Source organism: Aspergillus ruber (assembly GCF_000600275.1).
Source record: "Aspergillus ruber CBS 135680 unplaced genomic scaffold scaffold00008, whole genome shotgun sequence".
In the NCBI taxonomy this organism is placed as follows: Eukaryota; Fungi; Ascomycota; class Eurotiomycetes; order Eurotiales; family Aspergillaceae; genus Aspergillus; species Aspergillus ruber.
In genome coordinates this window covers 310,315-325,170 of record NW_024467304.1, presented here as the reverse complement: position 1 = coordinate 325,170, position 14,856 = coordinate 310,315, and the positions used below count along the sequence as shown (strand labels likewise).

General features: G+C 49.6%; 5 protein-coding genes across 5 annotated transcripts in view; 3 read left to right on the top strand and 2 right to left on the bottom strand.

The window, feature by feature from the left end:
- Positions 1–943: 943 nt before the first annotated feature.
- EURHEDRAFT_410969 (ribosome biosynthesis protein RRB1) lies at positions 944–2,577 on the bottom strand (the record flags this gene model as incomplete). The annotated part of the gene is made up of 2 exons (XM_040781488.1): positions 2,286–2,577; positions 944–2,211 (listed from the first exon to the last, which is right to left on the bottom strand). Exons 1-2 carry the CDS (start codon positions 2,482–2,484, stop codon positions 947–949), a joined length of 1,464 nt encoding a protein of 487 aa, XP_040640138.1. The 5' UTR covers positions 2,485–2,577.
- A 668-nt stretch (positions 2,578–3,245) lies between these two features.
- EURHEDRAFT_475896 (Spg1/Tem1 GTP-binding protein) lies at positions 3,246–4,647 on the top strand. The gene is made up of 5 exons (XM_040785413.1): positions 3,246–3,462; positions 3,502–3,648; positions 3,706–3,998; positions 4,046–4,120; positions 4,172–4,647. The coding sequence occupies exons 2-5, from the start codon at positions 3,561–3,563 to the stop codon at positions 4,268–4,270; spliced, it is 555 nt and encodes a 184-aa protein (XP_040640137.1). The 5' UTR covers positions 3,246–3,462; positions 3,502–3,560; the 3' UTR covers positions 4,271–4,647.
- Positions 4,648–4,707: 60 nt separating this feature from the next.
- On the top strand, positions 4,708–8,328 carry EURHEDRAFT_522183 (uncharacterized protein; the record flags this gene model as incomplete). The annotated part of the gene is made up of 5 exons (XM_040786859.1): positions 4,708–5,061; positions 5,188–5,438; positions 5,488–5,920; positions 5,944–5,983; positions 6,302–8,328. 5 exons carry the CDS (start codon positions 4,708–4,710, stop codon positions 8,326–8,328), a joined length of 3,105 nt encoding a protein of 1,034 aa, XP_040640136.1.
- A 630-nt stretch (positions 8,329–8,958) lies between these two features.
- Positions 8,959–11,502, top strand: EURHEDRAFT_410966 (uncharacterized protein). The gene is made up of 3 exons (XM_040781487.1): positions 8,959–8,981; positions 9,024–11,223; positions 11,272–11,502. The coding sequence occupies exons 1-3, from the start codon at positions 8,969–8,971 to the stop codon at positions 11,351–11,353; spliced, it is 2,295 nt and encodes a 764-aa protein (XP_040640135.1). The 5' UTR covers positions 8,959–8,968; the 3' UTR covers positions 11,354–11,502.
- Positions 11,503–13,920: 2,418 nt separating this feature from the next.
- The window catches only part of EURHEDRAFT_352562 (uncharacterized protein), a 1,880-nt gene continuing 944 nt past the window's right edge, over positions 13,921–14,856 (bottom strand). Inside the window, exon 2 of the mRNA XM_040778445.1 lies at positions 13,921–14,856. Within this exon, the coding sequence (XP_040640134.1) occupies positions 14,233–14,856 (624 nt within the window). The 3' untranslated portion in view covers positions 13,921–14,232.

Genomic DNA, 14,856 nt, shown 5'->3' with positions numbered 1-14,856 from the left:
GTGGCAAAGGAACCGAGATTTGTGGCTGTACGGAGCACCAGTGAGAATGTTCTTATTCCATAAGGAAAACCCGATTTTTCTGCACGGAGCATATTCCGTCCTCGCGATGTGGGGTGTGGGGGATTTCCCTGCCGTCAACTTTGTTTGAAAGGGGAACGGAGTTACTACTGTACTATGCTTGGAGTAAGAAAGACCTTGGCGTTCCGTTGTGTACAGGGTACTCTGTACAGACTGGAGTATTTATACAGGACTTGGTGCTATCAGTGTGGTTCGCAATCCATCCGTTAAATATCCGAAGTGCATCCGGAATGCGCAATGGCATCAGCCTGCATTGTATAGCCGCTATATTAAGGCTACAGTTTGTACATAGTGAAGACGGCATGAATTATTCCGTTGCCGCTCCACTAGGCTTTAGGATACCGTTACAGACTGGTACTTGCAGAATAGCAAATGGCATTATTACACCTGGGTGAAACTGTATGATTGTTTGCTCTATTACCATTCTGCCCAGCATAAACTATAATCTATTGTTTACTATGCACAAGTATATGCATGTCATACTCCGTACTCCGTCCTGCTCCACCAGTTTGTACCATGCAACTATGCACAAGTACCTCGCCTGTACTGTACTGACCATACACATCGATGTACCTGGCCATAGTACAATATTACCGGAAATGACTCAATAAATGACGCATCTTCTGATTGGTCACAACTACTGCTGCTGTTTTTCACTTTTTCACTACCCCTCGGCATCGTGCATAGAACTTGTACGGACTACTTGTATGCTAAATAAATACAAACCGAATCCAGGTCGCAGAGTGTACGGAAAGGTATTGATTCATCATGTCACGTCTCATGTATATACATCTAAACACTGATCGTCTTGAACACACTGCAGATCGTTAGCTGTCAATATGCAACAAGTGGGAAAGAGAGGCGTGACTTACCCAAATCCGCTGCTTCCTGTTGCCATCACTGTCCCCGGCATCTGTGCCTGCCAGTGCACCTCCTTAACCGAATCCATATAGTGCACAAACAGCAACTGCGAGGGTACGTCCGGCGCTGCTGTCCGCTGGCTTTCTTCGTCATCCAGCTCAACAGCCAGATCCCACAGCGTCACTGTGTTGTCCGCCGATCCAACCGCCACCACACTGTCGTCCGTCGGGTGCCATTCGATACTCGTAATCGGCTCCCGGTGGAAATCAAACGACGCCACCGGCGACGGCTGCAGCTGGCCTCCCGGTCCCGAGCCCGTGCCAGGCTTCCAGTGGCGCAGGTCCCAGACCGCCCACTGTCCGTCATCGGCGCCTGTTGCGAGCAAGTGGAAGGTCTGGTTCGACCAGCTCATGACGTTGACGTCTGTGTTGGATACTTGCACATCCACTGCGGGTTTGCGCGACTTCGATCGCACGTCCCACACCTTGACGCTGCCGTCGCTGCTTGCAGATGCAAAGACGTTCTTTTCGTTCGGGGACCATTGTAGTTCCTCGACGGACGATGTGTGAGCTGTGAACGGCCGGGTGTCTGTCACCCATCCGCCGCCTTCGGTCCGCGTCGTCGCGTAGATCAATCCGTCGTTATCACCAGTCAACAGTTTGCCCAGCGGCTGCAGGGGCGACCAGTCCAGCGCATAACCCTCTGACTTGTGCATGCGCAGTGTCGACAGTGGCTTCGAAGCCGACGGAGGAAGAATGGTACCCGGGACATCGAAGCTAGTTAATTGCGGCGTGACATCGTGGATCACTACCTGTGCGTTCTCCAGCATCGTCGCCGTGATAGTCTGCGCGGGCTTGTCGGGAGACGAAGACGGTGTCTGGTGTGCGCGGATGCGGTTTGCGGTCGAACCCAGCGGAATCGACTTGGACTCCAGAATCGGCTCGCCCATGTCGTCGTCGTCTGACTCGCTATCCGAATCATTCTCGCCCTCTTTCTCCATTTTGCTCAAAGAGCTCATTTTGAGAACCATCAATTCGTTATCCTTGGCGCGACCAGTGTCGGCCTGCGTACCGGTCACGGCATAGACAGTCGCGGGGTAGGTCTTGCGGTTGTCGCCTAGCGAATCGCGGACAATGTCGAACGACAGACACGGCCACGGCGTACTCATCGAGTGTAGCATATCATATGTAGACGGATCGGGGGAGAGGATCTCATCGGGGCCCAGTTTTGTTCTTCCGGGGATAAACGTTTCTTGGTCGACTTCCATGCCATCTGCATATTTTTCATTCTACCGTTAGCCCAGGCGCACACTTTCAAAAGATAGAATAAGAATAGATAAGAATTACCCTTCTCTTCTTCTTCACGCTCAGCGTCCGGTCGACCATCTACACCTGCCTCAAGAATCTCATCTTCACTCTCAAACTCATCTTCGAATTCGTCCTCAAACTCTCCAATCTCGTCCGGAGGGGCGTCGGCAACCGGTCGCTCACCAGCCTTGAGCGAGGTAGGATGTTCCTCAACGGCGTCAGCTGCTCTCTTGGACATGGTGCGATATTATGATAAGACGATCAATCTTAAACAATTAAGGAAAATATAAAAAGAATTCCCCAACGACTCACGTCGTGCTGATTAGGGCTTTATGGTGGTCAGGAACTTTTTTTTTTTTTCTGTCGGGCGGAATCAGGTGGGATAGGCACTAATCCTATCGCGGACTAGCGCAGATCGGCTGGACCTCTTCAGAAAATAGTAAACACGACGGACTACAATAGGAGAGGGGCTAGTACAAAGAGAATACAGCATAAGACCAAGAGCATATCACTATTTTACAGATTCTATAATTGCTGTATGCACATTGTTCAACCTCTATGCTGCATATTACTCATATCTCGTTCCTCACGTCATCTGTCCGGTCTGCCAAGCCTAAACAAACGTGCGGCTTCGAATTGTTTCCCCTCCGAAGAGTCTAGTTGGTGTTGTCAACCGGGGATTCGAAAACCAAACAAAAGACTTTACGCTCATTTAAAACCTCGCTACAACCTGTGTATTCTGGATTACCAGTCTGCCAGTCAACGTCGCTCTCTCCTGACAGACGCTGGTGCGTGTTAAGCGCCGACTCTCCGTCCCCGCGCCGCTCATATCGCCATCGCCATCTCCATCGCATGTCCATCATCCGTATCGTCCCGTATTGGAAGAACTGACGGTATCGTTTCACGTCCACATCAGATCGCCTACATAGAAACAGAGAGTCACATATTTCTTTTGGTTTCAGGATGGATATGCCGTACCTTGAACCAAATGTCGCGGAGCCGCAGAAACAGCCTGCCGGGGTTCTAGAAGACACAGCGACCACGGTTCACAACCACAACAACGGCTACAGCAGCGACTCGCGAGCCCATTATTCCTCCTCCTATACCCCATTATACGACGCCGATCAACAATCCCGCTTCAACCAGTCCCCCACATTGAGTACCTACCAGCCACAACTTCCGCCGCCGTCGTCGAGACCGAGTTCCGGGTTGTCGAGTGGGGCGGAACGACATGGATATTCGCAGCAGTCTCAAGATGTGCAGAAACAGTCGTCTCAAGCCGTTTCGAAGAATAGTGTGGTGATTAAGGTGGGAATGGTCGGGGATGCTCAGATTGGGAAAACGAGTCTAATGGTCAAATATGTTGAGGGGAGCTGGGATGAGGATTATATTCAAACTCTTGGTGAGTTAGCTTCCTTACCTGAAACGAGAATTATAGACTGACTCGTGCCGTGTCAAGGTGTCAACTTTATGGAAAAGACCATCTCAATTCGCAACACAGAGATCACCTTCTCCATCTGGGATCTCGGTGGTCAGCGAGAATTCGTCAACATGCTTCCGCTTGTGTGCAACGATGCTGTAGCTATTCTGTTCATGTTCGACTTGACACGGAAGAGCACATTGAATTCGATCAAGGAGTGGTACCGACAGGGCCGTGGGTTTAACAAAACGGCTATTCCCTTCCTTGTTGGAACAAAGTATGATCATTTTGTCAACTTTCCCCGCGAGGACCAAGAGGAGATTTCTATTCAGGTAAGACAATCGGTATCTGTAACACTGTACACGGCTAACCATTTTAGGCCAAACGATTTGCCAAGGCCATGAAGGCGAGTTTGATTTTCAGCAGCACTAGTCACAGTATCAACGTGCAGAAGGTAGGATGACACTCAGCCAATGACATGAAAGGCTGTGCGCTAACGTGATAGATATTCAAAATCGTTTTGTCCAAGGCATTTGACCTAAAATGTACAATTCCCGAGATCGAGAATGTCGGCGAACCGCTGCTCCTGTACAAAAACGTTTGAACGAGGAGATGAGGAGTTTGTGTATTAGAATATGTGATGCTAATGACTGCTCACCATCTTCCTCGACTGGAGGATGCCTACGGAAGACCCTATCATTAGGAAATTCCCTGCTGCTTCTTCTTTCTGCTATTCTTTATTTTCTCAGCATTGGGCTGCGTTTGGGATTTCTTCGTGTCTTATACTTATCGCTTATTTTTTTGTTCCCTTCTACTGTAATTTTCATTGTTGTTCACTTCCAGATCGTGGAAATACTGAACTGAAGTGCTGGATATTGGAGTTCGGTTTTGAATCTTTCTCTGGTCTTTCTAATACAACTGAATAGATGCTTCTCCACTAGACCCATTTATACCTCTAAATGCCAAGCCTTCTGACTCAGCATGTATATGTTCAGCTGAGCTTCAGCTTCAGCTCATTGTTTACAATCGATATTTTAGAACATGACCACCGCATACCAAACCCTGCAAGATCCCTTGGTGGTCAATGGGATTCAACAACTTTTCACATGGATCCTCCTGGTAGCAACGCCTAATCGATCATGGCTCCGTTCCGTGAACGTGAGCGCTCTGACAGCGTGGATGCTCTGGGTCTACAGCCCAGAGAATCTCTTCTCTGGCGCGGACTACAATGAGAATGTCCTCTATCGAGTACTACAAGGCTGTGTGCCTTTACCACTGGTCATGCGAACAGCTGCTGCGTTATTCCCGCCTGACGGTCCTAGCAGCGGCTATTTAGACATGATCACGGCTGCACGGTTGACCATCGACCCGCGGGCAGTCAGTACGGCGTGGCAGGTACGAGGGATACCGTCATTCCCGTCATACTACAAATCATATCCGCCAGCACGTGGCCCGTTCATGCTACGACAAACGGTCATCACGCTTTGGCAATGTCTCTGCTTCGACCTGGTCTTCTCACAGTTTCGGACGTGGACGAGTCAGAGAGCGTTTCCAGCTAATCCTCGGGAGCTGGGGCCATTGGATCTGCAGCCAGGGCCGTGGGCGACGTCGGCAGCGTCGATGCTGGTGATTGCGCTGATCGGGCGGCTGGGATTTGATATATCGTACCGGCTTGTGTCGGTTGTTTATGCTGGGATGGGTGTCCCGACGGAGAATTTTCCGCCATTGTTTGGGGATTTCTGGGATTTGTATAGTTTGCGGAATCTTTGGGGGTGAGTCTGTATCCCAAGGCAAATGATGCCTATAACGCTAACTGTGTAGGACTTGCTGGCATCAATTCATGCGACTGCCATTTACAGCGACTAGTAATGCGATCACTCGCCATGTCCTCCACCTTCCTCGCTCGTCCGTGCTGAGACGATATCTCACCATCGTAAATGTGTTTTTTCTTTCCGGTCTGATGCACATCCTTGGTGCCCTGTCAGCAAATATTCCCTTTTCGGGGGCAATGCATTTCTTTGGCTTATCCGGCCTGGGCCTCTTGATCGAAATCACCATTCAAGGTTTCTGGCAACACTTTGCTCTCCCACAACCGCAGGGGATATGGCGCAAGGTCGTTGGATTTTTCTGGGTTGGCTTGTGCTTCAGTCTCATTGCGCCGTGGTATTCGCCAGAATGGGAGTATTTATTCAGTGTGGGGGCCGAGTCTGCGTGGTTCCTGGGAGCGTTTACTGGTGCTTTTGGAGTACCGGTGGTGTGTGCTGCGGTTGTACTGAGTGGGTTTATGGTGAAGAAGGCTTTCAAGACGAGTTTGTAGGTATATTGTTTGTATAGTAGTGTTGGGGTATACCCTTTTGGTTCCTGTATAGATCCGTGGGCGGAGGTGGAGCCGCTCAGCCCTGCGAGGCTCTCTTTATTTCTTCCTCCTCTCTTCATCCTCCCTCTTCTCTACTCTTCTTTATTTTCTTTCCTTCTCTATATTACCCTATCTTGTTTGTGCGATTTCTTCTCTTATTCTCTGCTGTCGGCCCTCAACAATCATTTCGGTGATTCGCCACGCCCATTCGCTCTCCACGACCAACGATCGTCGAGGGAGATTATCAACACCACAACTCACTATACTCTACCATGACAGAAACAGAGGAAGCGCCCGTCCTCTCCTTCAAAGAGCGACTTGCCAAATTTAATCAGCCCTCAGAACCCCTGGCCCCTAGCGCCCGTCCACAACCCACCTCGCGCCCACCTCCAGTGCACAGCAAGACGGTCAATAATCCTCCGAGCAATGTCAACGGCTCCGTCGCGGATCGCTCAATCGGCAATCAGCCGGTCCCTCAAACTCCGAGATTAATTGTCGGTAATAACTACGAGAATGGCCAGAACGGTGTTAATGGAAACGGTGTCAAGAAAGCAAAGCCTCCGCCCCCACCATTGCCATCACGGAGGCCGTCCACTCAACAGCTTCAACCTCAAGACCCAGCGCCCCCTAGTCTACCGTGCAGACCGTCATCGTTACAGCGGGGAGTTTCTCGGGATTCAGTTACCTCCAACACTTCATGTCTGTCTGCCGTTTCGGAGAGAACGGCTCCTCCCTTGCCCTCGAGACGGGGGACGAGTCCTAGGCCACCGCCGCCACCTCCGCGGCCAGTGTCTCAGTCGAACGGAACTACGAATGGAAACGAGGGCCAAAAACCACAATTACCCCACCGACCAGCATCGAATGCCAGTACCTTGAGCAACGGTAGTCGTTCTCCGGCCCCCGCGCTGCCTCCCCGACTTCCTCCGCGGACACCTACGAGAGAACAGGAACCGGCGACGCAGCAACAGAATAGAGAGGCTAGACCTCCGACAAGAAGACTTCCGCCCCCACCTAGACCGGTTGATCCCCGCCTGCTTGGATTTGGGGGGTCGAAGAAGAGTAATAGTGACGGTGCAAACGGTCGTTCGACTGCCCAGGATCATCCTTCTCCGAACGGGATTCCACCACTGGTGCCGCGGGATTCTCGTCCTGATCTCTCCAAAATCGAAGCATCGAAACCTCGTATGAATGCTTCGTCTTCATCTGCCGTGACTCAGACTACGACTTGCTTGAAATGCCGTGACTTCTCTGCTCCAGACGAGCATGCGGCGCAATTTCCACGTCAATCGCTGCCAACGCAGGACCTCTCTTGGCTGGCGAATGCCCTGACCGCACCATTTCCATCGCTAACGGACAAGGCCCGGACAATCTTCACTTGGATGCATCACAACGTTGAATACGATGTCTACGCACTCTACAACAACTGCTTGAAGCCGTCTACGCCACAAAGCACCCTAGCCACAGGCCTCGCCGTATGTGAAGGCTACGCCGGACTCTTCGCGGCCCTAGCAACCCACGCTGGTCTCGAGGCCATTGTCGTTGGTGGTCACGGCAAGGGAACCGGTTACACTGACCCAGCCCCAGGCTCTGCCCTCCCGCCTTACAACCCAGGGGGCCACGCCTGGAACGCCGTCCGCATTGACAATGGACACTGGAAACTCATCGACGCGTGCTGGGGTGCTGGTGCCGTCAACGGCAACGGCCAACCCTACATCAAGGTCTTTTCGCCGTCACACTTCACCAAAACAAACGACGAGTTCGGCCAATCCCACTACCCAAGCAACCGCGACCACTTCTTCCGCGACGACGGCCGCCCCTCCATCTCCTGGGAAGAATACCTTCTCCACGTCCCCAAACATCCCTTCATTTTCACAGACGCCCACAAACATAACCTAGACCCCTCCTCTTTCTACCCAGCAACCAACCAGATCTCCATCAACAGCACCCCTGGTCCCCTCCGCGTTCAATTCAACCTCATCTGCCCTCACTGGACCTTCGAGCACCACTCCAAGGCACTTCCAGGCCTCTTCCTCCTCGAAACCCACGGAATCGACGGCCGCAAAGAAGAACGTCTCCCGTTCAACCACGTACGCGGCTCAACGCCCGGTGGTGGCGGAGACGTCTGGTACATTGATATCCCCGATGCGCAGATGTTAGGGGCTTCTGGGCAGAAGCTGCAGATTGCCGTGTTGACGAGCTTTGGAGATCGGAAGGATGCGCGCGGTGTCACAGCGGAGGAGTTCAGGGCTTTGACTGGGAGGGTGGGGATGGCGTGGGCATATGTTTGTCAGTGGGATTTGGTATAATTTCTATATTTCACACTGTTGGTTTATTTTAATACCCTTTGTTTCTGTTTTTGGGTATGTTGTATATGGTGGTAATGAACGTACGAAGCTCTTCAATTCGCAAGAAGCTGAAGTTGCTGCTTGACAGCGTCCAAAAACCCAAGCAGACTCGCACGCGAGATACTATAAAAGAATATATGGTGTGTACGTGTTGAAGCGAGGTCAATTGTGGTGCCGGTATGTGGCAAGAGAGAACAAGGTTTCTCTGCATGGGAGCTGAATCCCTGGCAAGGAGAACTCTGCGTATACAAGTAACCAACCATTTACAATACACTATACTCAACTCCTCAAATTAGTCCCCATACCTTTTATCTCGATAGTACAAGGCACAACGCCAGAAAGAAAAGATAATAGATTAATGTAGAGAACCAGAATACAGGAGGGTGATATAGCCAAGAAAGCACTAACCTCTTTTGTCATTCTCAGCATACCACCACCCCGCTCATGGATGGGATTGGCTGGGACGGGTATGAGTTAATCCGAATCCGAATCCGACAACCCCGCTCCGGAGAAATATCATTTCACAACCGAATCAAGAAGGCCCCAGCGGGTTCCGTTCACACTACTTCGAAGTACAAGACGCCTTGACACCGTCAACAAGATGAAACTATCTAGTACGTATCTCGTGCTGTTGATGGCTGGAGCTTACGGGGTAGATGCGAGAAGTAGTTTCCTCCCAAGGTCTCCATCTATCTCTGGCAACAACACTGATACTGCAGAAGCGCCCTACACCGCTACCATTAATTATGATGGGGAGGACAGTACCTTGTTACCCCAAAACAACTACAATGGCTGGGTCAACCCTGAAGATTTGGCTCCTATGCCACAGTGCATAGCTCAGCAAGACCAGTCCACCTGGCTTAGCACCATGACGAAATGCACCAGCAAACAATGCACCTCCCACTTTGGAGCTATCTGCACCCACCACCAATGGCTGACTCAGCTCAGCTGTCTCAGAATTGCATTTTCCCCCGACGTTATTGGAAGTTATCTCCCATACTGTGGTAGATCAGTACTCGCCAGAGCGCAGTTGTATCAATGGGTTCGTAACATCACCGGTCGAACGTGGTTTGTCGATGTCGGCGACGCGAACGGGCTGCAAAATCTCTCCCCAGTCTCCCTAGCTGAAGGGTACGCGGCCGTTGACGTGATTTATAATGCACCAACATGTCTGACCGGCTCAGTTTCTGCTCTATCAATGGAACCATTTCAACGTGTAATGGCGTCCTGTAGTTTCACAAGCACTACCCAACATACCGGAAATGCTGCTCGTCCTTGGGAATATAGTGAATTTCTAAGGTCCATGATCACTCTGGATTCTGAAACTGTTGGCTACAATCTCGTCCGGCGTCGCATCAGAGATGGCGACTATTTTGATAAAAATTGCTTCTGCAGCGCCTTCACTATAGATCTCAAAAAGGAACCCTGTTCAGAGTCAGGACAATTGGACTTTACAAAAGAGCTCCTCTGGATTAATGCCACCTGTGGGTCGACGTCGTTACCCGATAACTGGACGGACAGACTCAAAACCACACAATTCGCGTACATTCCCATCGAAGATTGGCACTGGCCCATGTGTGTCGCGGATATGCCAAAGCAGGTGGTCAAGCGTACTGACCAATGTGTAACCGATGCTTGTGAGCTCGACTCAAGTGGCTACTGCAAAGTCAAGCGCGCAGTTGACAGGGCTTGCTTTTGCCGCAACATCAGCTACGATTCCTGTGGAGGTTCGTGCCAGATATTCGAGACCCGGATAGACTATATCAAGTGGCTCCACGATCTTTGTGACAATGTGCAGGACTGGCACGGTCTGCCAGATGATTGGCGCCGATTAGCTGCCCCTACCCCTATCGACATGATTCCATGGCGATGGACTATCAAGCCATCCAACAATTCAGACATTGCCTATATCACCCGTTTGGGACACATCAGGGCAACAGAAACATGTGCCTCGAATGAGTGGAAGCTCGGGAGCTTTGCTCTCGTCAATGTAGCTACTTTTCTTACAGCATGTCTCAGCCAGAGAACAGGCATACATCAAATCACACGCGGCTTTCTATGGCACTCACCCCCTTGGTGTTGGTTTTTCAAGGGAACTTTGATCGCCGCTCTGCAACTCCTTGCAAATTGGTTCAACAGTCTTTTTGTTCAGAGAACCGCTGGTTATGAGGACGTTCCCGTTATTCAGTTGATGCTTCTCTGGTGCTCAATGCCTCGGCTTGCTTGGCTAACGATTTTGCTGATTAGTGTACAACCCTTTGGAGTGAAGAAATTCTCCGCGACCGCGTCTTTGTTATTTGCGGAAATGATCCTCCAGTTTCTATCATCATATTACATGGTTATGACCGTCAATTATGGTCGAGAACACAACTTCTACTTTGGAGGTATGGAAAGAGCGGAGAGAGGGAGATCAGCAAAAACCATGTACGCTGGAGCACTCATGTGGCTTATGATTGTTGGCCTGGTGCTCATTCAGTCAATGCGGGCCACGCGTAGGATGAACAGGTTGATTGGATCTGGTAGTCTCAACCCACCAAAGCGGCAGAGAGGCAAGCAGACATTATCAAAAATTGTGGAGGATCTGATGGTCTGCTTGAATGAACTTTGCACAAGGTCAAGGGAAGATTCGGCACATTATTGGATAGGCGAGAGTAGGAGCTCAGAAGAAACACCGTTGACAAGGAGCGAGGGAGGAGATTACAAGGTGTATGGCACTTTCTCTGTTAAAGACCAACATCATTTGGTTTCCCAGAAAGCATTTGTGGGATTGTATGCAGCCATGGTCATAAGCATGCTCCTTCTCTGGATTGCGCAGTGGTTCTTTTGGGGCGGATTTATTGGACTTAGTTCGGAAGAGTACGTATTCATGCACATACTTGGTCCACATTTGCTAATCGGACCTAGGTTCTGTCCCCCTAAGCTTGGGGTTCTCACAGCTGTCTGGACTGTTTCCTCATTGGCAGGCGCTATTATTATTATTATTTAATTAGTTTTATTGTCCATTTCGAGCCTTATAGCTATGACAGACCATATTTTACGAACTCAAGGCTCGTAGCTGTTGTTTTGGCCTCTTGTCCCTATGAGTACTCGAGGTAGTCCCTCCTTCTATAATCTTTCTGATCCATTTCCTCACCCCAAACCGCCTGTATGTGCAAGACTTTCGAGCAGAATGCTCTTTTTAGGGGTGACACTGCTTTCGCATCCAAGTGTACTCTTCCAACCAACTATATTGATATATAGGACCGGGATTTATATCTTGAGAAGAAATTCTTTGACATCTCTTGCCAGCATTGTTAGCTGAGCTGCTCAGCCATACCATAGCATTCAATCATAATTGCTCGCTATAAGTGACCATTGTATTTGATTCAAAAGGATTGGAGTCCATCTTGGCAATTTTGTATGGTAATGGAATCCGGGCTGCCGAATACGACTCGACCCTGACTAATATGGCTAGCCAAGAACACAGAATTGTGAAAAACGAAACTCACACAGCGACCAATAGAAGCACTTCAGAATAGGTGGTGTGAAGGCCGTCAAAGCTATAACTTGACCGAGGTCCCAGTGATTTGGAAAAAGCTCAAGTACAAAACCTGAGCGGAAGATAGACGTAAAAGTGATAAACAGAAGAAACACTTAAAACAGACGGTCAATATTTTGAGCAAGTCCCTTAACGTTCTTTTGGATGGGAATGGCAGTCCAACCACAAAGTGTTTAGCGTTCTGTAACCATTTGTAATCTCTGTCGCGAAGATATCGTCTGGCCAATAAACCAATTTGCAGCGAATCAAACAATATAGAGCAGAATAAGCAGCAAAATATAGATATGGAGTGGGCCTGCAATTTCACGGTACGAAAGATTTGCAATGCCCATGGACATGCTCAATGCTGATGTGTCTCTTGCTGAATCGGTTCACGATCACTAAAGCCATGTCATAATCATTCTTGTCAGGTGGAAAGGATCTGAAGTCCATTGCTATATGCTGCCATGGTCTCTCTGCAATAGGCATGGGTTGTAGGAGTCCTGGGGCGCGATCTCGGTGGATTCTCAGCTTTTCGACACTTCAAGCAGGTTCGTATATATATCTCTCAATATCTCGTCTCCAGGTTGGCCAGTAGTATCGCGCCTTAATAAGCTGCTGGGTTTCTGTGCTTCCTGGGTGTGCCGTTGATACCTGTGCATGTACTTCATCAAGCAACCAGGTACATAGTTCAGGATCATCATTCGGAAAGAATAGTCGATTTCCCTTCATGAGCAGACTATCTTGTAGATTCCAATCATCCACTCCCTCCTGAGACTTCTCACGGTATTCTTCCGCAGTGGACTCCCGGTTGGCTTTAAGTATTTGGTCAACCACATACAGAGAAGGGTCCAAAGTATTGACCTCTGGCCCATCAGTTTCCAGTAACTGCTCAACTGAATTTATTTTTAGAATGATCTGTTGGCGGTATTCATCCTTCTTGTGTACTCCAGTAGTTGGTCGACCGAGAGCGTCTGCAAGGGTGTTTTCACGTCCGGGTCGGTACCGAATGAGAAAATAGAATCAAGTGAGGAACTCAGTCCATCAAAATTGTCATGCATTCAGCTCCTTATTCGTCATGAACACGGCGGATTTCGCCTGTCATCACTCCATGAAGTCCAAGCACAAGGGTAAGGCTGGCCAAGTATAATCGTATTCCTAAATTGGTATCGAGACCGTCATTCCGAGCGGGTAGAACCATTTCAGCCGCATTTCACTGCAGTACCGAACCAGTCTCGATATGGTATAGCAAGCGCATCCCACTTAATGGCCCCAAATTTGTGAGCAATATAATTGAAACCGCCCTAGATTGGAAATAGCCTTGTTGCATTCATTGTGTCACAAATCAGGATCTAGCGCATTGCTTCTGCATCTAGTGTTAGCTGCATAAATTCATTTAACTAGCTGTTCATAAAATTAACCACCACTCAGAAAGCCGTAAATTGCGGCGTGGCTTGGTAGCCCGAAGGATTTGATTGTCCGATGCTATCCAGTTCCTGACTCAGTTGGCCATTGAGAATGAACATGCGTAGAATTCAAGTATATGGGATACAAAGATGAGGTTGACAATCGAGAATTAGCCTTACGAAGAAAAATACGTGGTGGACGAGGAGTTGTACTCGATTGCTGTATTGGCCATGGAAGAATAGACATGGCAGAATAAAGCGGTAGACCTGATTTCTGCTATCACCGCTATCACCGCATGAGTCTACTACTCTCTACAATACAACTCACGGCAGGGTCAAGCGATACAGATCCCTAGAGAATGCAAACTCTCCATGTGTTTCGACAATGCACGCTGAGGAGACTTGAAAGATGAGGAAAACTGCCTTATCCAGGCCAAAATAGGCACAGACTGTTTCAACTGTCATTTCTGCGGCATAGCCTCAGCAGGGTCCTGCCACCCCCAAATGGCCAGAGACTATTCAGATCGCACGCTGGAATTTTAAACAGTGCGGCTCTTGGCAATGTGGCTTTTCCAATTTTGAATGCATCCCAGAGGATTGAAATGGCCCCCAGGTTGGTTCCCACTCCATTACCATTTTCCAATAACATGCCCATACTTATTGACTCTTCATTAGAGTAAAATAAGCTCGCCCAATACTTGAGATCTTGGCTGATCCTGGTGTTCATCCTGCGCGCAGGCGCTGTCACAATCCTCGAACCCCAAAGGTCAATCTTTGCTATACAGCGTCGCGATGAAGGTGTGCGCCTGGTCAGCCTGGGGGCCATGTGCCATCTTTGTATACAACTTCACAACAATGTATCAGAGGGAATGGTCTATAAAAGAGTGCTTAAATCCGTTCCAGAACCAAATTCATCATCAACAACAATCACAACAATCTTCACTACAAAGCTTCCAATCCCAAAGCCTTCCTGCTTTCTACAACTCTTTGCCTTGCAGCATCTTCAGCTCTCAACCAATCTTCATTCAAGATGTATATTGACACTTCCAAGCTCGCTACTGTGGCTCTTGCCACCATCCTCTCTGCCAACTCTGTCATTGGTGTGCCAATTGCTGGACGCTCTTCCAACTTGTTGACCCGTGACCCTCGCGGCGGCCACCACCTTAGCTCTGGCGGCTCTACCGGTGAAAAGGTTTCGACTTGGACTGGTGCTTTGTCGGACATCACTGGCATAGGATCCGATGCTGCAACTATCGCTGAGGCTGCCAACAACCAGAAGCGCGCTCCCAAGGGCCACAGCTCTAGCCATAGCGGTTCCTCTTCGGGCGACAAAGCCATGAACGCACTTGATGTCGCTAGCAACCTGGTTGGTATTGCTGCTGATGGCACTACTATCGCCGAAGCCGCCAACCAAAAGCGCGCCCCCAAGGGCCACGGCTCTAGCCATGGTGGTTCCTCCACCGGCGACAAGGCCTTGAACGGTCTCGATGCTGCCGGCAACGTGATCGGCATTGGTGCTGATATTACCACTATCGTGGATGCTGCCAATAACCAGAAGCGCTCCCC